At 40.2% G+C, this 22,350-nt stretch overlaps 3 protein-coding genes and 1 long non-coding RNA gene across 6 annotated transcripts; 2 read left to right on the forward strand and 2 right to left on the reverse strand.

The window, feature by feature from the left end:
• The first annotated feature begins 2,790 nt into the window (after positions 1–2,790).
• On the forward strand, positions 2,791–6,866 carry LOC111263797 (macrophage migration inhibitory factor homolog). The gene is made up of 3 exons (XM_022839190.2): positions 2,791–3,455; positions 4,864–5,036; positions 6,268–6,866. The coding sequence occupies exons 1-3, from the start codon at positions 3,348–3,350 to the stop codon at positions 6,311–6,313; spliced, it is 327 nt and encodes a 108-aa protein (XP_022694925.1). The 5' UTR covers positions 2,791–3,347; the 3' UTR covers positions 6,314–6,866.
• A 98-nt stretch (positions 6,867–6,964) lies between these two features.
• Mrm2 (Mitochondrial rRNA methyltransferase 2) lies at positions 6,965–22,328 on the reverse strand. Its single transcript, XM_022839187.2, has 6 exons — positions 21,803–22,328; positions 21,287–21,407; positions 20,967–21,006; positions 8,527–8,631; positions 7,752–7,943; positions 6,965–7,346 (listed from the first exon to the last, which is right to left on the reverse strand). The coding sequence occupies exons 1-6, from the start codon at positions 22,021–22,023 to the stop codon at positions 7,114–7,116; spliced, it is 912 nt and encodes a 303-aa protein (XP_022694922.1). The 5' UTR covers positions 22,024–22,328; the 3' UTR covers positions 6,965–7,113.
• On the reverse strand, positions 11,001–18,776 carry qless (decaprenyl diphosphate synthase subunit 1 qless). Of its 3 annotated transcripts, none has more exons than XR_002682455.2 (3): positions 17,725–18,776; positions 14,354–16,915; positions 11,001–14,120 (listed from the first exon to the last, which is right to left on the reverse strand). XR_002682455.2 is itself a non-coding variant. In XM_022839186.2 (2 exons), exons 1-2 carry the CDS (start codon positions 18,051–18,053, stop codon positions 16,048–16,050), a joined length of 1,197 nt encoding a protein of 398 aa, XP_022694921.1. In that variant the 5' UTR covers positions 18,054–18,776; the 3' UTR covers positions 11,001–16,047. The 3 variants fall into 3 exon arrangements, 1 of the variants encoding a protein (XP_022694921.1); XR_002682456.2 differs by having other exon boundaries at positions 11,001–13,739; positions 14,035–16,915; XM_022839186.2 differs by having other exon boundaries at positions 11,001–16,915.
• Positions 15,027–19,947, forward strand: LOC147753035 (uncharacterized). The gene is made up of 3 exons (XR_015312451.1): positions 15,027–15,077; positions 18,606–18,640; positions 19,165–19,947. It is a non-coding gene; the product is annotated as an uncharacterized LOC147753035 (long non-coding RNA).
• Positions 22,329–22,350: the final 22 nt, after the last annotated feature.

Here is a 22,350-nt window from a genome sequence, read left to right on the forward strand (position 1 = left end):
GTTTACTGAAATTTTGGTGCATACGTGCGGTTCTACGGGTGCAAAATAAATCCCCCCAAAGCTAAAGTCAATTAGTTTCATTACCTATGCCCTGCTTCATCCGACACAATTTTTTGCTCAGGTATTGCCATAACGCGCTATGAGTCTCATATTGGACTTTGCCGCTGCTAAAATTTTAAGTATCCACTATAAATGTCGGCTATCGCCACGTATCTGCCACCAGCTTCTTAACGCCAGATCGAAATTTCGCCTAGAGCGAGTTGCACCGCATACGTAAGTCGATTACGCATCAGCTAGCCAACTTCGAACTCGAGCTCTATAGATACAACTAGGCCAGTCACTTCGAACGGTATACATTCGGCAGCCCGATCTCGATGCATTCCTTCGGCTCCTATCCGTTACAGGATTTCTTATTAAATCTGCAGCTTTGCCTCTCGGCGTCACAGGCAGACGGTTTGCGTGTCAGTCTACCTTCGAAAGGAAGGAACCAATGAGCAGAAGCAATAGCATGGAATGTACTTACCAACTCGATGTACAGCATTGGAGCGAAAGTTTGCGTCCGTGTTTTTTTGCCTACCTCCAGTACTATTGCATTACATGTATACATAGGTGAACTTTTACCTACATGGGCTCTCCTAAAAGGTGCCGCCGTATGTGAACCCTTCATGGACCTAACGCTTTGCGCCTCGTATGCCGTATTTACTGCAGCGTGCAAACGGTTCTCCGTTAGGTCCATCGTTGTAATTCAAGCGTTTTCCTTAGCCACCCATTTTCCTACTTCTCCTTCCATAGGCATCCTCTAGTCCGACTTATCTAGTAAGCAGTACGCCGCTATTGCGAGTACCGTAGGTGGAAAGTGAGATGTGACTCGCATCAAATCGCTCTTAGGAATCCGAGTCGACGCACGGACGAAATCTTCACCTTCTTGCTGAACACCAAGCAGACCCCGGGATTGCCTGCGCAACGTAGCGCACGGTAGCAGTGCGTTTCGAATGCGCCTCTGCTGATGCAACGGAAGTTCGGCACCCGCCTTGTTGCATCGCTGACGCTAGTAGCGGAGCAAAAGCCGGAAGTTGAGCTGATTTCATCTATTGCGTGGAACATACAGCCGAATCCGGCTAGGTCTATTCGAACGGCCTAACACACCCTAACAGTATTGCGTTGGCATTCGTGTCATACTCATGGTGATGCGTCCGCACGAAAAACACGAGCCGGAAGAGGAAACGGACAGTTCGACGTTGGTCGCTTGAGGATTGCCAACGAACGAAAATCCGTAGCTAGTGCAGCTGTTGTTGCTATTTAAGTGAGCGGCGCGAGTATTATCAGGCTCTTGGGGTTTGCCAAGGTGGCGCCAAGGGGAATAAAAGACCAGAGCAGAATAGACGGCACAGGTGCAATCTGGGAAGAGATCTTGCAGCAAACGCTGCTAGGTAAATCCGACTGATCTACGAAGGTGGGTTAGCTGCCTCGCGTATTCTATTCCTTTCTGCTTATGTCGTCCCTTCATGTTGCTTTAATTATAAATGCTAGCAGAACGAAAAGGATAAGGAAGCGACCTTCATATCCAAACCTGTAGGCACACATGAAGCTGATATTGAGAGGGCAATGTGAGCGTTCTCTGCAGACGCTGAATTTGATTGGGGTAAGGTAGAGTGAAAACACAATGTTATGAGTAGGTCGTAGCGACTATTATGTTAGGGAAGTATTTTCTCTATTAACGCTTGTACAACCCTCTGAATTATTCACCTGTTGAGTAGGCACAGAATGGGCGCGGAACGTACTGGTGTCTAAAGGAGGAGAAAGGCAACATGTACTGCATTCCTTGCAGTATTGTTGATTGCACTGTTGTGATACTAGTGTAATCAATGTACGAAGCAGCTGCACGATTTACGAATTTTTCCTGTATTATGATGTATTTGACAATGTCATCACAAAAAATTCACCATATATTCGCCTCATTTATACTTTTCATTTCTAACCTATTAGCAGGGTTATTTGTTTCCAGAACATGGCCACTTTTTGCTGCTGTGGCCGAGCTGCCCACTTACTCTATGTCTCAAGTTTTACGCCCAGTTTCGCCGTTAGGCATAATACCATCAGATAGATTAGATGCTAACTTACTCTAACAGAAAAAATAAATTTCACTACAGCTATAGCACATATAAGCGCGTTGTTAAGTCTCATTACTGCTTCATTAACTATTTACGCACAGCTTCCTCCAAGCCAGCTGCTTTATACGGAATTTACGCTGCTTAACGCTCGTTTATATTTCTTTTTGGATTCTGTTGATTCAGTTTTCATCTACTATGTACTTAAATATCGCATATTTCTCATTTCATTGATTTTAACTGTTTGTAACTTGTTGTATGATGACAAGACTTTTTCATTTTGGCATACTAAACCATTACACGTTTCAATTTCTACATTTTCTTCGTTACCTGAATACTATTACATTAATCCGTCCGTGCGATACGGTGTCACTTTCCTAACTGGTCGTTGGTAAGTGTATTTAAGGACAGTGCTCTTTTTTTGTTTCTCTTTCTACGAAAGATAGGGTCAGCAGCTCACAAGATCCTATACATGTTCGTAAAGACAAACACGCGCTTGTCGACTGAATGACCAATCGCGAATTGTGTAGCCACAAGCGCGCTTGCGCAAAAAAAATGGATATATAAAAATAATGGAGGCCAGATAGTGGTAGCGCGCAATGAACACTTATTTCTCTCGGTGGTTCCGTTCACTTCTTGTGTCAGTCCATTCTAGTCATCTGCAAAAGGCAAAATGACAGACTGCCGGGCTATCACATCCAAGCCGGTGCTGCTGGTCCGTGACTGCTCGCTTGCGGAATCATAGATTCATCTCTTATCGTCTTGACAGACGCCTACTGGAGCTCCGTTACCACTCATTCGATCTGTCTGTCACCGTGATTTGCCGTGGTGATCGCGCAGCAGCACGTCGTCTGTCGATGCCGTCAATCAGCATCGCATAGCCTCAGCTGGAGTGGATAACCTTCTTTCCGTAGCGCGATTCCTGTGCACCAAAAGAGTGCTTCTTAAAAAGAAGCTACACTATGAGATGAAGCGAACGGACTGCTGCACTATAACAAGTCTTGTTTTGAATTGTCCGGTTTAAAAAGATCGGTTCGTCTGCTAATAGCGTCCTTGTCAAGGGGACAGTGCAAGATCCGCTTATCTCGAGATGCAAAGAGAACATTGGTGGTTCTGGTGAACTTAATAGTCGCTAGCGTAGATCGGTTCAGACAAAGAAAAAGTTGAGGTTATCTGTAAATACGCGCTGCCATTCGTGTAGCTGATTTGAGTCTGTCTAATTTCATTCATGTGACCAAGATGCCTCTCTGCGTTCTTAGGACAAATTTAAGGCATTCCGCTTTTGGTGAAGATTTTCACCGGTTATTCTCAAAATGCGTGGCTGACGCCCTTAACAAACCCCATGAGGTATGTATGTGCTGTGCCGTAATATGACATGCATATTGCATAACATTAATTTGAATCCAAAAGTTTCTCAATGTGTCGGCTTACCAAACATGCAGTTAATCACTCACAAGCGGCGATTTTGTCTTCGTCTAATACGAAACATCACACTGCACCTTCGTCGTTAAGGCCATCCGCAGTGAACGTTGGTGTGCTCGGATAATATTCCGTTATTACTGAGCGGGGGTTATTGTCGTGCAATGCATGTGGCCTATCTGTCGTTAAATCAAACCTAATGAAGAACCAAACTATGCGTTCGTAATATGGAGAAATTACGCCTCATAACGTATACGTTACCGTTAGTAGAAGATACATAGCATACACTTGGAACCTAATTTTCAACTAGATGGGCGGTTACAACTTAAAACACATAAACATGAATATTTTGGCTAAACGGCAGACTCCAACTGATCTTGCGTCAGGACCATCGGGTTATGACGCATCAACAAAAGAAAAGCACACATTCAACTGGTAAAGTATCTGGCTTTCACTGTCAGGTTTGTACGCTAGGGTGTGCCATACGTGTGTAACGATTTGCGAAGCAATGCTTAGCGGTAGTAGCGGGCGTAATACTCCAATCTCCATTTGTATTGACTTAAGCTGTGCTTTTATTTGTTTCTTAACCGCTCGGAGTATTGCGTAGACAGTGCCAGCCAATGGTTAAATGCGGAGATATTTAGTTTTGAAGCCTCTTTCAGACTTCAAAAATGCCGCATGTCTCGCTAAATTTCTGCACAAAAATCAGAAACCGTGGAGAAAATATAGGCGTATTTCCCATGAAGTTATGATTGTTTGTGGAACGGCGTTAGCTGTGCGAATAATTAACAAGGTAACATGTTTACTGAAATTAGTAACCACTATTAAACCTAGTTAATGAATAATAACTAGGCCACGGTTTGTTGTTTTCAATAGTCATGTTATACCGGTAAGATATGCTCCTTTTGAATACTTAATACTTTACACCCTAAGGTCATCAAGACAACAATTCATCGCAAGAGACGGAAGCTATATTGTCTTCCGATACAAAGGCAAGGGCAGCGAATTGAGCAATAAGCTAGTTAGCAGGTTGATTATTATTAAGAGTTAATATTAGTTGGAGTTCATAAAATTGTAAGACAGTCATTATAACTGGCAAACGGTTCGATTGCTTCCATCATAAGCATCTTTCAAGGCCCTAACATGATTCTGACACATGGCTATTTCAGTGCTCATATCATCACAAACTTTTATACAAAGCTAATAATATCCTAAATATCTAATCTTAAATGTCTATGCTCGGTCTTATGCGCTGATAAGAAACATTTGTTGAAATACAATTCTGCTAATTTGGCACCCCCTTGTTGCTCTGTTGGCCAATTTCGTGTGTTTATAGAAGGTCACTGTCGTTCTGGAAAATGAGGCGAATATGTCCCGAGGGGGCAGTAAGGAATCTACCGTTTGGCTGACAATTGAGTCAGTAGGCGTGTTTTCTGCAGAAAAGAATAAACAAATAAGCCAAACACTTCGAGCGCACCTCAGAAACTTGATTTTGGTACCTGAAAACCGGTAAGTTTAAAGTCTACACTGACTTAACCTTGTGAAATGAACCATTTTTTCTTCAATTAGACACTATTCTTTATTTCTATTTTCTTGGAAAGTATTTGTTCTATACATAAAGGTGCGTATACGGTTTATTCATGCTAGCATATTCAATATGTTTTTTTGCATTAATCACTTTCCTTCTGCCATATTATATGCGTTGAAAAGTATAAACTCAATCCACACTTGCAACAATTGATATAAAATATTATCTCGGTCCTGAGATATTGTTTTTAATTCCTTATTTCTAGCAATATTACAATTAGAAAACTGTTTTATAAAGACGATTATTGCTATTTAGGTCATCTAAGTCCGGAATTTTTCGTACACTTTGTTTTTGAATACAAAATTTATTTCGTATTTCAAAAAACGTATTTCAAGAAAAAATTTGCATACGATAGAAATGTCGCTTCAGACAGCCTTTTTTGTTCATGTTAGCCATTATGTGTTGTGTTGACTCTTATCGGACTCCCGCCCAACAACATACCATACATCGTAATCCTAGGCTGCTCAGTAATCATATGTGCTTATCTTAGAACTGCTCATGTTCCCAACTAACCGGTCCTGCATTACCTGACTAGTTTAAGACCGTATCATACATGGTCGCACTGTCCTTCGTAAAATAGGTAGATCAGATTCTTTGCCAATGTGTTCGCCTTTGTAGAAGAAGGATAATGGTATGAAATCTCCTTCACTAAATAGTACAATTAGAAGTTGGACATTGCCCGGAAAATTGCCTTTATCCGTAGTAGGCACAGATCCTGTAGATTGTGAACGGTGAATCGAGAAAGCGATTGCTCGACATCATCTCGGTGTTAAAGCACTTTTTCAGCCAAAAGTTCGTTTACATCCTCCTTGTTAATTAATACCAATAATAACTGTTTTGGATAAAGGCATTCGTGAAACCGCAAACGGCCATTTGAAAAACTCCGGATTTAGTAGATCACCCGGTATATGCATGTCAGCAGTGGTTAATGGTATCAAGACACACACTGCGCACCTTCTAAGACGACTGTTTTTAAAGTAAAATAACAGCTCTTTTAACCCTTCTTTGAAATGTTTTATTTGGTAATTAAACAAAGAAAATAGACATTAATTAAATGAATAAATGTTTTGATACACGTATAAACGATAAGATAAGAGCATCACCTTTCATAATAAACTAGATTAGTTTAATTGTATTTTTCATGCATTTCAGAGTTGTGATCACTCTTCGTGATTTACCAAAAGACGAGCTGGTCTAAGGAGTCTGGAAACGTACTTTCGTACCTAAATTTTATCACGCGAACGGCTGTTTACTTTGTCGTCAGGGTTCAATCAGTCAATTAAAAAGTTCAAACAAATAGAAAATCTTCATTTAAACGATTTTACACTATGTGTACTATGTTCGATCTATAGATTGTCACCCACAACTATTATCTACGCTATCTTGCATTGTAGTTATCTCCTAGTCTAGTTACCTAAAAAGTGAATCTATTTAAGGTCTAATACATGCATGCCATATGAGTAAACCAAAAATAAGTGATGACAGAAAACTATCTTGTTCGGTTGGGTTCGACATACAAATAAATACAAATAAAATCGTTTCAAGAGCCACCAGTCTCATAGAAAAAGGTTTCTGTAGTGACCCACATGCTAAAAGACCTATCTGAAAGAAAAAGATACGTGTCAAATTGAAGTGACAACAAATCGTACTTTTGTTACAGAATAATGCTTCAAGAAAAATGTTTGAAGATCAGATTCTGCGAGCTTTGTCATATCGAGTAAGAAAATAAACCGAACTGCGGCCGAAAAACATTTCGATCATCTACTTTTCTATAATGTAACATAGCGTTTACTGGTATAAACATCTTTATTTGTACCAGTGGTTAGAAAAGTTGTTAAAGACAATACTGTTCTTCCTTTTTTCAGTTCAGTTTTTATGTAACGTTTATTTCATAAAAGGGAACAACTAATAATTAACACAGTGAAAGCTAAATGGAAATTTACATTATTTTAGTAACTACGTCAGCAAATCCGACTCATTCAACTAGGACCCATGAAGTTAGAGAACTATTTTGGTTCCTACAGAACCGCTTGACCTTGTTTGCTTGTTAAATGGTGATTCGTATTTGTTTTCGATACCACGGAAATTTTGAGCTAAAAGATAGATTTCCGCAGAGTCGTCTCGTGAGGCAGGAGGCTTGACGTACCGGACATTTTCAAATAAATTTTTCAGATCCTGACAAAGATCCGTCTCCCTCCTTCCGCGCCAAATTTTGCACAAAAATGTGCCTCCTAAAAACATTGCAACAAGTGATTTTTTCACATTCTATATTTCTCTATGTATACGATTAAATGATAATAAATTATATGAATTGATTTTGAATAATACGTCCTCTTACGATGATAGTAATGATAAGATTTCGATTAGTTCGAAACGTGTTAATAAAGCGTAAAGAGGTGAAAGCAACAACAGGGAGAATTTTTATATTTCTGCAAAGCAGATGCAACCATTTTCTAATAGATTCTTGGCAGCTTCTAAGGTCTTTGGACACGCCTACCAAATTAACACAGTAAAAGGCCTTCAATTATATTTAAAAAAAAAAATCTAGAAATAGTATAAGGTTATGGGTGTACAAGGAATACAAATGCATTTTGGTCACTTAAATTACAGAAATTCGAACATTGAGCTTATTATACCTGTGACGAGATGTAACACAGTGAATTTGAGTGCCGCGTAACAAAGCTTTATGACATTGTCATGGTCTATTTCCTTGTGGCCTGATGCCGATGGACACATGTCACTAAGGACAACATCAACAAAGCTAGATTTATTAAAGTCATTAGAACCGCTTCGCGCCATCATTATAGATGCTAATTTCTCCGTACATTCTAAAAGTAAAAAGCCACACAAAAACACAATATTATTCACTTGGAAACCACACCGTAGCATTGGGTGTGCTTATCGGGTAATTTTATATTTCTTTACAAATTTAAAATATAATACGTCGCTACAGATCGACGTATTACATAAAATTATAAAGTACGTAAACGTCGATATTCTTTTTTCTTCGATATTTGTTGCAAGATTAAGGTCAAATTAACAAAAATTCTATTAAAAGTTTGCAAACTAAGATTATCTGATTGCCTGATGAAGTATTTTCTGTATATTATTGTTAGGTGCGGGGATGCAGAACAACGAAAATCAGTCAAATAAATTTAATGAGTTTTTATTAATTACAATAGTATATGTTTTTTTCTATGGAAATACCTAGTATACGTTTTTTAAAACAAATTTACTTATATTGCTGCGAGCGCGCTTTATCTGAATCAGACATGTAAGTCGGTACTAAGTAATCAACGGAACTAACTTGCTCCTCAACAAATGAGGAATAAATTAATCTGGGTTGTTTTAAGTTAACTAAAGTTAACTAGGTCCACAAATAATATGAGCGTTAATTATAGGTAAACTCACCCTCACTAAAGATATTCATTTCGGGCAGACAGATCGCGTGCTGAACGGGCTCAAACGGGATTATATCCAATGCAATAACAGTTCCCTGAAGAAAGCGCTTGCAACCTGTTGAATCAAGAAATTAACAGAATGACGAGGAGTATATATTAATGTTATGTCTTGTTTCAGTATACGTAAACAAAGTATCACTGCGGACGAAGCCCTTATTCACATATTTACGGCATTCCTATGGTTACTATTAATTAAGTCTTTGAATACTTTTCCTTTTAGTGCTTTTGAAATTTCACAGACATGGTAATATGCGATATTTCACTTTTTCATCGAAAAATCATTGTTGCAAACCTTAATTTAATAGTGAGCTGTAAATAATTAACAGATTGCATAAATTCATATTAAATCATATAACTAATTTTAATTAAATACTATTTGCGGTATTGGAACAGGTACTAGTTGTAATCAATAATATAAGCAGTTGTTTTTGCACTCGCGGTAAGCTCCAAGTAAAAAAAAGTTTAACATACGCTTTCTACGCGTAGTATTTTTAGCTTTTTGCTCATTCTTAAAATTATAAAATATTTGTCGTGGACAGGGTTCAAAGGTTTACAAACGTGTGAAAAAGCCGTATTCTAGTTATAAATTCAACATTTTACCTATGGAACACGTATTATGTACTGACCCTAGCTGTCGCTGCCTAGAAATAAGATACACTAAAATACCTAGTTGAGCTGTTAGAACACTTTATATAGAATATAAGGCCTCTTAATAACATTGTCAGTAGCGCAGGGAAGTGATATCTAATTATGTAGCGATCTACGCCAGCTCTTCCCTACCGAAACCACATAGTCGCGCTGTTGATTTTATTAATAGTCCTACCTGTCTCCCTGAGATATTGTTAGAGACGAACAAACATTTGTTAGACACTTAGCTAATGACCCTGAATATGACAATCTGGTGGAGCGAGTAGGGGCGGCCGGAAAATCGTGGCACAATCGAGTCTTAGTCTGTGAAGAGCGAACACAAACGAGCGAACCCAAACGAAAAAATGTGTATGTACATAAATATTTTATCTGTTCAGAACAATGTAAACGCTTTGTCATTAAATCTAGCAGGTCTATCATCTTTTGTAAATACTGCATAGTCCTCTCACTTTCTGCTGGTGCACATACGTTCAAGCAATCTACCAAATTCAGTCGGTTGCGATTTGCCAAACAACGAGCAATTGTTTTATGCGAATATAGTGGAAGCAATCAAAATATATGTACCAGCGTAGAATATCATCTCAATAATAATAATAGCTTTTGTGATTTAGTTCATTGTGAAACGAAAATCATAATGTTATATGGCAAAAAAGTGTGTAGAGTATTGATATATATACATAAGATAGGGCATGACCCACTCATACATCTCCGCGCCAACCTCGTCTTGCTCTCCTAACTGTAGGGTGTTTTCGCACATCCTATTTGTCTAAATATAATAATTTTCTATTCTGTTGGGTTTTACTTTCGTGGCCACTGTTTAACCCTAGTTATCTGAAAACGTATCTATCGTACAGTTTTTCCTGTGGCTGTGTTCGACAGTCATTTTTACGGTTGACGAAAAAAAACCAACATTGATTTAAGCTGAAATAGTAATTTGCATTATATACCTGATAGTTTTTATCGAAAAAATATATTTGGAAAAATGCAGGTCCAGCCTCGGAACACATGCCAAAGAAGCATCTCATGAAGGTAAATGATAAGTTGTCTAATTAAATTTTTAAAAAAGATTATCACTTATTAGGGAAGTAATTTGAAATAAATAAAACTAATAAAATGCGTGTCAAAGGATAATTTGGGTGATATTTTTGTACAAGCATGATATAAACGAAATATTTTTGGCGGTAAAACAAGCCAACATTTCAACATGCATTAATTGGCGAATTAAGGAAAATTGCCTCCAGACGAGCTTATAGATGACAAGTTAGAATACTGTGGTAAAGGTATATATAAGTACAGTGGTGCCATCTACCGTCCTTGTATCATTAGAGCGACCATTGAAATACTGAAAAGGGACGAAAGGATTAATGACTTTCTTAGGGCAATCAAAAAATCAGTATTATCCGAAGTATTGCCTTAAATCAAGAAAAGCCAACAATACCGATAGCATAATAGACCAAACAAATATAAGTGTTCCAAATAAAAAAAAAAAGGAGACTATTTACTCCAGAAACCGGTGGCTGCCATATAAGTATATGCGATCGGTAGGCGAGCATAAAAAGATCATCCCAACGGTAATATATAAATATTTGTTGACGGAACACATCGATGAAATCATGTTGAAGCCAAATCATGCAGGTAAGGGTGACAGAAAAGCTGTTCCGGAAACCATAATAGCGAGGAAGAACATGTATGCATGTTCTATACAGTCTTGAAATGCAAAGATCTACAATAACACATTTTAGTTCAACATGTAGATAAGAGTGAGAACACGCGAAACAAGTTTTTACAAAACGCCACTTTTTATTTTCATGGTTCTTACATGACTTTTTCTGCCTATATTTCTCATTCAGCAGATATATTTTAGTGGGTTCAATCAATTCTAATTTACTCATATTTACAGTAGTAACAACAGTAGTTAGATTGTTTTACTTTGTGATTTGTCGAGTTCATGTGCCCAGTCCACACCAAATTATTATTGTCCTCTTCTTTTTTTCATTGGCTAGTGAGCGCTATTTTTTTATGGCGGGACGTTTGCACTCTGACGAACAGAAAACAAAGATGTGGAGATGAAGCATCTCTCAGGAGGAGTCAATAAAACCAACAACAACAACAACAGCAACAACGATTCGTCGTGGGAAGTGATCGACGATTGTTGCGTTTCCCGCCTAAAATGTAGAGTATTTTTTGAGGCGGATGCAGAAGCTAAGGTTGCAGCTACCAATTAACAATGTGCCATTTTATGCCGCGCCATCAATATGGTGCTTTAATAATAAACTGGCACGTTTCTAGCTTAGATATCGTTTTATTATAACTCCTCTTTCACCATTGGATCATACGAACATGATCATTATCACCATTATCTTATTCAGTTTCTGCTTTTTTAATTTTTTCTTTTTTTGAGCAGTTTTTATATATACGTTGTAGTAATTTTGATTATCTTTTACAATTAAAAGGTTTTTCACATTTTTTCAATTATGTAAGTTTTTCAGTGCTTAGTTGATGTTTTTACATGTGTATGTCTATGTAGTATACTTAGCTGAACGAACTCAACAGATCACTTTTGATTTTTTTTACGCAAAATTCTACGATTGAAACTTCTGTATCCTAAACAACTTGTAGCAAAAACACGCCCTTTAGACACAGAGACATGCTTAATTGCCACCATACTGCCACGGTGCCATGGCATTACACGTTTCCGACACCATGGTAAGTTAATAGTTATTTTTGTTTCATTTCTCTAGTTTTTTTGTTAGATTTTACACAAGTCCAAGCTAAACGCTTCTGATCATTCGTATTCGTAATGCAATTTATGTAAGTTGTGAGTGTTTACGGCGGCAGCTGTTGGTGGCATGAACCTAGCGGGCTGAATCAGCGGTACGACGCGTATATTAATAAAGAATTCGGAGGCTTTGAAATGCCGTGTAGTAATCAGATTGTGTAGGCTAGACCCATTGAATAACAACCTGCGGCCCTGAAACGCCCGGAACAATTATCCATCCGTTTTATTCAGCCGACCACAACTGCCCTGACGCCAATGGACCTTCGGTCTATGCAAGCATAGGTTAGGGTTCACTGCCTTCGGGTCGTTTCTTTCTGCTAGCTTGAATGTTTGCGCAGCATATCCGTTTTGTGGGTCATTGTCAGAGGGTTAGATACACAAAAACTCACACCCATTGCTATTTCGGATTCGGGTCAAAATTATTTGTTAGGCCAACGACACTCAGTATGAAATTTCGGGCTTCTGCTGGTCCCACTGTTAATCAGCTATGAAGCGACCTGATTCTTCAACTTAAAGCACACCATTATCGTCAGTCTAGCTAAATACTGCTACTTTTGCCACTTAAAAAATTCGCCCGTGCACATTCCGTTCAAAATAGATATAAGCTCGGCACGTTTTTCATCTAAGACGGCGCTCAGCATTTCATATCAAGACCCGAGGCAAAGCTTAGAAAACATCTATCTTTATGTCGTTTGAAGATTATGTGATTTGATGTGATGCGGTTCCATAGCGACGCCATCGGTGAAGTCGTCGAACAGCAGACGTAACGGGTCGATTCAAGTTGTCTTTGTCATGTCAAAACATTATCAATTCTAGCTTTTGTAACCAACCGGGATAAGTTCTACGTCATCATGTTTTTTTTCTAAAAACTTCAGCTGGCTGCAAAGCTAGAAGTAGTTCTCCGAAAAATAAATTGATGGCGCTTTTTGCCTTCATCGGGTCTCGGAGTCGCATCTATATAGCAGCACAATGGTAATCGAAGGAATGATGATTAATTCGCTTAGGAAACATACAGTTAGAAAGTATTTTGAGTGTTTGATAAGCGGTATTTACGTCTGTGTAGCGTAATCATGTTATGCGGTCGCACACTTGTTAAGTTTATCCGAATTCTTTATTCTTAAAAAAAGAAAACGCGAAATTTTCTTTTTAAAAGAAGCCAGTTCTTTCGAAAATCTACAAATTCATTCGTTTTCCACTGCTTCGTTCTGTATCAATATAAACAGTGCGTAGAATCGGTTTGTCGTCATGACAAAGATGGTCGATCTGATGACAGGTGCTTATTTACACTTTTTGAAGGTATCATAATTTCAATTTTTTCAACAACAGCTATAAGCACGGCGAAAAGTATCCTCTTTTATGTTTCAATAGGTACTGTGATTTTTTATTTTTCTCTAATTGATTATTAAATAGTCCCGGTAATGAAGAAGTACTGTTTAACAGACCTCTGTATACATTAGGTATAAATACGAATGGGACTTATCTAGTATTAGCCATGTCTTTAAGCTGATTCATTAATCGATGTACTTTTTATATATAATCATGCTAACAATTTAGTAACTTACCTTGATTAGTGCTTTCTGATTCTTTTTCAGCGGATTTTTAGGGCTCGCTGGCTGCATCTTAATTGCCGTCTTTCATCTGAAAGCTTTTTTGCTCAATTTCTAACCTTCCGTTCGACGACTCTTTTGGCGTTAAACCACTTCTGTCAAATCATTCCCTGTCGGTTTTATACTCAGCTACCGAACGTCATTATGTTTCTGTTAGTTTAGCTATGGCGACAAACTGACCGACGAGCACTCGCTTATCGCATAATTTAATGCCCCATGGCACGATGCAATCGGCAACAACAATAACACGGTAACTGTTTTTACACCATACCTTAGCCGGTCGATTGCGTAGGGCCATTGACAGCCAGATTATCGCTAGCAGCACAAGCGGAGGTGATACAATGATAGATTTTATATTCGATACATTTTTAGGAATTTCGGTACATGTTCATTGCGTATTACTTTAATGCCGTCTATATCTTACCATCTCCTACGAGATGAGGCGTCCACTAACAGCTATGAAGCCGTCCTGCGCACTATACTGGTCCTGTTCTGTTTGTCTGGGAGCATCTGAGATATAACGGCAAATTGAGTAGGTTGGCGAAGAACCGAATTAAATGTTGAACATAAATAATCTTACCGAAAAGATTGCTAAAAGACCACACGTACCCGTATGTTTTAGTAGTAAAGCGAGATAACTCCAACCTGAACTATTACTTCTACTAATAGGCCACTATAACAGGCAACTGTCGCAATTAGATGACCTCACCACATTTGTTGTTGCTAGAACAGATCATGCTCACCTTCCATTTCTAGTTTCTTTTTTTCACGAGACCATCACTTTCAAAAGATAGCAACCTCATGATAGGCCAACAGCAGCAGCAGCAGGCTCTTGTTGCTACAGGCTATCCTACGTTAACTTCTAGCCATGATCTCTAACCATCAAAACTTGCAGCCCGCGTGATAAACAGCAAGCCCGTGGAGACAACTCCGCGCTGCAATAGGTGTACAGGTACTGTAGAGGTTTCTACATATTTTTTAATGCTGTTGTCGCCATAGATTGTATTTTTGGTGTCGTTCAAGCCCCGTTTCTTCAATCGCTTCAACATGGAATCACTGAGCCAGCCTAGCAAAGCTACAGCGTCAATTTTCTCTAGCTCGTCTCCGTCTTTCATTCGGCGGGAATGTAACCCCACTGTGTAACGCGATGGAACTTCGACTATTACTACGCCCAGCACCACTATCATAATCAGCGTAGCGGTAGCGGCACTGCCCTAACAAATCACCGTTATAACTGTCATCACAACTGCTATTCGGGCTTGATGGCACGAGGGCCAAACAACAAACAGTTGGAATCCGTCGGGTAACAACACCAGCGACGTTCAAGTGTTTGGCTATGAAAAGGGACAGTGAAGAAGCCGTTGCCGTAGCCAAACGGAGTCGCCGTCAGAGTGGCTATAGGAATCTGGAAGTGATGATCAATCGACGCACAAACAGCAGCAGCGATGCCGGTTTGACGCGGGCCCGGTAAGCTAAGCCCTGCCAAAAGTCATCGATGCATCAGTTGGAAGGGTCGAATTTCGCGTGTGAGACTCTTGCCGTTGCTTTCCTGTCTTCGTCTCTTTCATCACCATCTTCGACTGCTATTCTACAACTATTGAGCAGTTTGCAAGAACACTCGCCTTCAACGTAACCGCCGTATCCCTACAGCGATTACGGAATGGCCTTTTTTTCGTTGGCCGCGGGCTCTGATTTGGCCCATAACGGGAGCCCGGGCATCGCAAGAATAGCTGACTGTAATCAGCTGCTGGCATTCGGTTGGGTGGGCTCTGTTTGCTGTGTGTGTATCTGTTTATCGATAACGTCATGCCTGTATGTGCCTGTGTAACCAACAAAGTAGAAAGTGTGTTTAAACTAAACTGCGTAGTTCTACGGCATCCTCTCAAATGGGTGAATGCATCGACACAATGAGTAGATAGATACTCGGACTCCACTTTTTTTTGCAGATTTTGTATCTTCTCAACTAAATACTGAGTCCATATTGCTATAAACACTGCCCTTCCCCTTTTTTTACTAGTAAATATTGTTCTGCATTCGTCTGTAGCTTGCGGACTCAGAGCATCTGGTAGCCATCTCTTAGTTGTTAAACAGTAAGAAAAAAATTGAGCATCAACTACCCGTATCGCGTCACACGATTGGTTCGTACCAGTACGTAAATTATCCCCATCACGTATTAACTTGCAGCTTAGTTTAGGTCCTCTGGGTAAATGTCTATTTGCAGATGCAGTGGTTCTACACACAGCGAACATCCTATGTAATTATGCCTATCTATTGACTCTAGCCCCTAGAACTACTGGATTGCTTGTTTATTACATTTTGTCAGGAATCTTTGACTAACGGCATCACAGTCGCCATTCCAGTGGCTATACCAAAAATAGAAAGGTTTTGTTTACAAAGAAGATTTCAGATAGACGAAGTTTAGAATAAAGGAATGAGGTTACTTATTTCTTTCAAGAATCCTATCTGTGAGCGTGATAAGGCCACGTTTGAAAGGCGAATCAACCCAATCCTGTATAGCTGCCACTGCGGCATTCGCGTAAGCTTGGGCTACCTCTCGGGTCCTCGCCAGACCGCTTGATTGCTGTACTAATGCGAAGGCTCGATCCACATCGCCCACCTTGGAAAATCTTCGCTCGATGAGCTCATTGAGCTGGGGATATTCCTGGCAGGCAAACAGCACAGGCCCCGTAGATAGGCCCAATCTGAGATCAGCTGCGGCCGGCTTTCCTAGAAGGCTCTGATCCGCAACAAAGTCAAGTACATCGTCGATGAGCTGGAACGCGATACCAAGATTCCTACCGTACTGGTACGCGGCTTCAGCCATCTGGTCATCACAACCTGCTAACGTGACCACACCTTTGCATGTGTATGCTAGCAGGGATGCCGTTTTCAGAAAGCTCTTTTCAATATAGTGAGGAAATCGCTCACTAATCTCGGTATTTTCTAGTTGCATAAATTCACCGGACACCAGATCGACGAGTATTTGTGATATGTAGTTGTTGTTCTTTACGCAGCCAATCTGTGCGAGCATTTCAGCGCATCGTGCGAGCACAAAATCGCCTCCGAGGATGGATTTCTTTTGGCCCCAGAGGGGCGTGGTTGAGGGCTTCCCACGACGGGTGTCTGAACCGTCGATCACGTCGTCATGTAGCAGAGATGCTGTGTGAATCATTTCCGTGATTAGCATAATTGTTCGCTGACCAGGAATAAGTTCAGGTTCGTTTTTCAGATGCATGTTGGCTGCGCGCCCCATTAAGCAGACGATCACAGGTCGAATTGCTTTGCCTTGCCCATCAAAATAGTACCTGAAACGATGCGAAAGTGACTAATCAATATGGATAGTCCACCGTAACGGGTTAGCAACTTCTTGACCGCAATCAATTATGATCGATAATGAAATTTTTGAAAGTACGTTTAGCTGATCCTTGTTTATTTTTAACGAAATGGTTCTAATATTTATCATAATATACATTATGTCTGTTCGTCGTTATACGATAGGATCGATAACGATTTACGTAATACATCTTTTATTAGCGCTCCCATTAGAGACATTGGCTGAGTCGTAAAGGTGATCACAGTAAACTGTACAAAACGGAATTCTCTAGTCCTGCATAAACGCTTGTTTAAAACGAACCTGAGCATTTATTCAGCTATCCTACAAGTATTTAAATTGATTTTCTAAATTCTGAACTCTCGTAACCCGCATAAAGGGGTGTGAATGCAACACAGATAATTTAACGTCCAAACATCAACAGTGACTTCAAGGTGCCGCATTATTTTAAATATATGCACTGTTCTGTAGCGAACAAAGAGTTAAACATTTAATTCGATATATTTCATTAATTGGGTGAATAGGCAATAACTATGAAACCTCATTTTCTCATATAGAAATCTCATATAGATCGCTTCAGTCTTTTCTTGTCATCTTGCACAAAAATAAATCCGGAGCAAAAATCAGCATTAAGTCAATAGTGTTTGAAGATTACAAATTTCGCTTCAGCTTTGATAAAGTGCATGCGCCCACTGTCATTCATTCGTTACGGGCGCTCTTACACATCTCTATATACAAACCTACTTAATTGAATAGCGTAACATTTGTGAATGTTCAACGTACCTGGACAGGGCGTACAGTTGTTTCATTTCGTTCTCCCCGTCGCGACTCAGCTCGACCTGGATTTCATCGTAAAGTGTTCTTATGTCATCTTTCGTTAGTTCAAACGGGTCGTCCTGCTCTTTTGGTAGAGGATGAGCTGTTATCGACAATCCCTGACATTGTATAGATCTTGAAGGCAACAAGGGGGCTCCTGAGTTCGAGCGACTGCGACAAATCCAAAAATTACCGGCACACGCTGCTGTGACAATTGCAGCAGGGGAAAAGGCTTCGGTTGCAAAAGTCGAATTTGAACGGGCGGCAAGTGCCACCATCTTTTTCAACTGAAGCATCTCCGTACGGCCAGATCACGCGTCGAGAGCTTTGTTCTAGATCAGTCACCAGAACAATCTTCAGCGGAATCTGTGTAAATCTTACACGCTGATGACCGCAAAAATGGACAGTCAATTATGAAACCACTGATTCCGCACTAGAATTGATTACTGTTATTAACTTCCTAAGCCAGCTACACCTTTATTTCTATTTCACCAAACCGTCACTCTCTTCTATGCATATTTCTATATATGTAGATATATTGTATAATAGAAGGTTAAAGTATATCCACGCCTGCCACACCTTCACTGATGTTTTTAAGTGATGATACGAAAGTAGGTTATCTTTTCTTTTTGGTGATGTCCTCCGTTACTAATTTGGCACCTCACCTACTATCAATAGTTCAACAATTTCACCACGGACCTACTGCAGCAACAACAAATAGCTACAGACCGATCGATCACATCACAGCTAATTCAACTTCTTTTTAGAACTTTAACAGGTGCCTTCTCGATAGGACGTACGAGATTATGTTTCCTGTTTCAGTAACTAATAATAAGCAGTATCTGCAGGTGAATTTTCAACGGTACTGAACGTTCTGCAACAGGTAAGCTGTCAACAATGCTAGTAATAAGTGGTATTCTGCTAGTGGCCGCAGTGTGTCCAAAAGAGCTGGGATTCCGCAAAGTCGGAGTAGTTTAGTTGACGTTTAGTTATCTCTCTCTCTCCTTTTGATGTGAATGTATGTACCTTTCAGATGTACCTGTGATCGTTTGTCGTGGGGAACGCACCTATTCGCCAATCATTTCACACTTCCTTCCGTGGGCTTTCGCTCTTCCCTAATGTCAGATGTTCTTTTACGTTTTCTTACATAGTTTGCACTCTCGCCAACGCTTATTGCTCTCCGTTGAGCTCTCCCACTTGTACGATGTATTCTCCGCACCTTTCTTACTTTCGCCTGCCTTTTATATTTCGGGGACGTTCTTACGCACATATGCACGCACAGTCAACGATGCAGCACACAGACACGCTTCACTTTTACACACATACACAAAGGCATGTAACAGCTTCGGTTTCTCTCGCCTATACACGTTTCGCTGACTTCTTTTATAGAAAAATTTCCTTCTGCAGACGTTGGGGCTGTCTTCAGCGCTTCTCCAGCAGTCATCGCTGCCGTATCCACAACTACGGCCGCCTCTGCCGCGGAAGAAGAGAGGGTCAAACTAAACCGGGTCACTTCGCCGGCAGGACGACAGTAAAATGGCCAGACAGCAAGCTGACAAATCGACAGCAGAACTGATCTTCGCAATAGCCAGCAATAGCACTCCTCACATTTATCTTCCCTTCTGAATGATGATGCTCACGACGGTGTTCAGACAAAGCTTTCCACTCCAAATCTGCTGTCGGTGCCGTCAAAATGCGTTAAAACGAATTCTTACAAAAAGGAAAAAGCTTCGTTGTCCCCGACAGAGGCGTTGCTAAGCGCTGCGATGCAGAGCTTCGGATCGCCAGCAGTCAAAGCCAGGTACCCTCAACCCATTGAAGTTCACCACTTTCGACTTCGGAATTGGCTCTTTATTAAGTGACACTTCAGTGGTTGTTATAGGCAACGGTACTCGATATTCCTACTGTTCTACTGTTACTGCTGCTACCAGATATCTTTGCTATTGTGATCAGGCACACGACATCGCACCCATGATCGCTTATCAATGCTTAAAATTATTACAGTATCAAACACTAGCGGTAAAATCCTTTCACTCAAACAAGATAGCATAGAGATACAGGATTAATTGACTAAACTCGGCTTTAGACAAATACGATGAAAATCAATGCTTTGCGCGCTCTGTATCTGGTGGCGCCCTATTGAACGAATTTCGTACAGGTTAAATTCGCCCATGCCCGTGCGGCTCGTGGGGGTACCTTTAATTTCAACTTCTCCGGCTCTGTTTAGTTGCTCTGTTTATCCTCAAGATCTGTCTAAGGTTGGCGCGAGGCTAAGAGTCACGCGCCTTTCCGTCGTGGCATTCTTACGCCTCCTCGTTACCCCAGTCTTTAGTTAACCCAGCACCTTCACTAAGTTCTTAGTCGTTTTACCGGTTACCGCACATGTCGACGGGATATACTCGAACGTGGCTGACACCAACTAGTTTCCTGCTAATTTTCTGCCAAACACCAACGGCTTATCACAGCCCAGATGGCTGTCACACGTAAAAGTGGATAAAATTCATTTCAGTACAGCCGACTCACACGATTGTTTCCGTTATTTTGATCTCTGTCCCCTCGTGGTGCGGGCGTATTGCAGGAGCAACCTTGTTCTGGCTCAGTTGGTTGCCTGCTCCCGGGAGCACGTTCACACTCACCCAAAAGCAAAACAGATGATGACCTCAAAGTGATTTCGAACGACACAAGAGCAACCAAACAGATGGTGGCGCAGACCCAGTTGTTGCACCCGGAAGTGCTAAGCAGTGGCGGGCAACTGAACAAGCGTACTTTCGTCGCTTGAATTGGATAAAGTCAAGCAGTGGTACAGAATAGAAACAGATGTTTCACTAGATTTTATGACAAAAAAAGACTTCCTTAAGACTACTGTATGAGTCAGAAAATTAGCACGAGCATACATCATTTCCTGTAGTAAAATAGAGCTATTAGTAGTATGAGCTATTAGTAGCATGAGACTGCAGTGGTTACATGTAACGCGATGTCTGCAATTTTTAATTACACTGCGCCACGAGAGACATATGGGTCGACCTTACATAATAAAAAGTTCCATTAATACACCATAGAAGCTTTTTCCAACGAAAGAAAAAATAAAAATGCGTATTTCTTTTCGTGACAGTATATATGTTCGGTTTTATATTGGGTGTGAATATTAGCCAGGTCGAATTAAATCAGGAGTTAAATAACTCGTTTTCAATTTATTTTTGGATACGTACCTTCCATTTTCCCGTCTGCGTTTACCCTTTGTACAGCCACCTTAAATTATAACGTAGAAGATGCATTAGTCTTTTTTCGATGTTAATTTTACCCCAGTGTACTCACGTTTACTTTTTACCCCTTGTTCTACTACCAAGACTATTAAGGCACAATTTAAGAGTTACTATTGTATTTCACGGCCAATTGTTCCTAAGTTTTCGTTCATCCTATGAAGTTCCTATATTTGGAGGATTTTATAGAACGAACTTCAATGACATTCATTTTGACTTGTTTTTTAATCAAATGAATCAAAGCTGTGATTTTGTAATAAGTTGATCACCTGTGTCCAACTTCCCGGCGCGGCCCCGCAGTCGACGATAGACATTCCTGGCTTCAGAATTGAATACTTCGCATCGATTTCGATCAATTTGTAAGCGCTGCGCGCGCGGTAATTCTCATAACTGCGAGTGAACAACAATACATGGGCTGACTCAAAATAAGTAGTATATTCGCATGAAGAGTTGTTAGTTACCCTTATTATACATAAATTTAAAATTTATAATATAATCTGATAATGGTAAGACAGCCAACGTTTTTGTAATGCCAAGTATCTATGCTTAATAACAATATGTGAGTATATTGATAGTACGAAATGTTTTCGTATATGTATTACAAAGTTGGATCGGTATTTAACGCCCCACAGTGCACCACAGTCAGCAGCGTACGGTGTGCTGGCGCGGAGTCGCCGCAATTGTTAAAGTACGGTTAAGTACGGTACCATCAAAATGCAAGTTTCAACAAAAGCTTTTAAAATTTTATTTGATAGTGCCATATCGATTAGGCATTGTCAACTTACCGAGATTTTTTCACGTACGGATCGTTTAGTTGTCGAGTCAACCAGTCTTGAGCCGGTTTACCTTTTCCTTTGAGATTCTTCGGTACGACACACAGCATTGGCGAGCAATGTAGATCCCGAATAGGATAGACTCGAGGCTGCACAAACGGTGCTAGATGATGTAAAAAATACACCCTTTGCCGACCTAGCAGCACCTTAGTTAATTGTTTCTTTAATATCATTATTTTTCGCCATGAAACGTATTCAAGTACGACAGGCTTCCAATAGTGTATATTATCGCGGATGTAAAAGCGGTGCCTTGTAAAATACGCAGAGCTGTCAGAGGTATACTAACGTATCGCTTGACGAAACTAACACCACCAAAACTGTTTCCATAGAGCTCACAATATATCAGTAACACAGGCTATCTGATCTGGATGTCACTGCAATCCCAGCCCTGTGCAAAACATAAACGCCTTTATTGCGTCAAGTTAGCTTGTCTCTGGCCGTAAAAACGGTTCTCAGCTGTTTCTCACCTGCAAGAAACGTAACTTTGGCACAATTTCGAA

The sequence above is a fragment of the Varroa jacobsoni genome, unplaced genomic scaffold (assembly GCF_002532875.2).
Source record: "Varroa jacobsoni isolate VJ856 unplaced genomic scaffold, vjacob_1.0 scaffold_791, whole genome shotgun sequence".
Lineage (NCBI taxonomy): Eukaryota > Metazoa > Arthropoda > Arachnida > Mesostigmata > Varroidae > Varroa > Varroa jacobsoni.

Bases quoted from the DNA above. Each gene is read 5' to 3' on its own strand.
- LOC111263797 (XM_022839190.2), top strand. From the start codon at position 3,348: ATGCCTCTCTGCGTTCTTAGGACAAATTTAAGGCATTCCGCTTTTGGT. The intron at 3,456-4,863 runs GTATGTATGTGC...GTGTGTTTATAG, and splicing joins CCCTTAACAAACCCCATGAG to AAGGTCACTGTCGTTCTGGA. The intron at 5,037-6,267 runs GTAAGTTTAAAG...CATGCATTTCAG, and splicing joins ATTTTGGTACCTGAAAACCG to AGTTGTGATCACTCTTCGTG.
- qless (XM_022839186.2), bottom strand. From the start codon at position 18,053: ATGCTTCAGTTGAAAAAGATGGTGGCACTTGCCGCCCGTTCAAATTCG. The intron at 16,916-17,724 runs GTACGTTGAACA...GCATCGTTTCAG, and splicing joins CAACTGTACGCCCTGTCCAG to GTACTATTTTGATGGGCAAG.
- Mrm2 (XM_022839187.2), bottom strand. From the start codon at position 22,023: ATGATATTAAAGAAACAATTAACTAAGGTGCTGCTAGGTCGGCAAAGG. The intron at 21,408-21,802 runs GTAAGTTGACAA...GTTCACTCGCAG, and splicing joins CCGTACGTGAAAAAATCTCG to TTATGAGAATTACCGCGCGC. The intron at 7,347-7,751 runs GTATAATAAGCT...CAATGTTTTTAG, and splicing joins TGTGTTACATCTCGTCACAG to GAGGCACATTTTTGTGCAAA.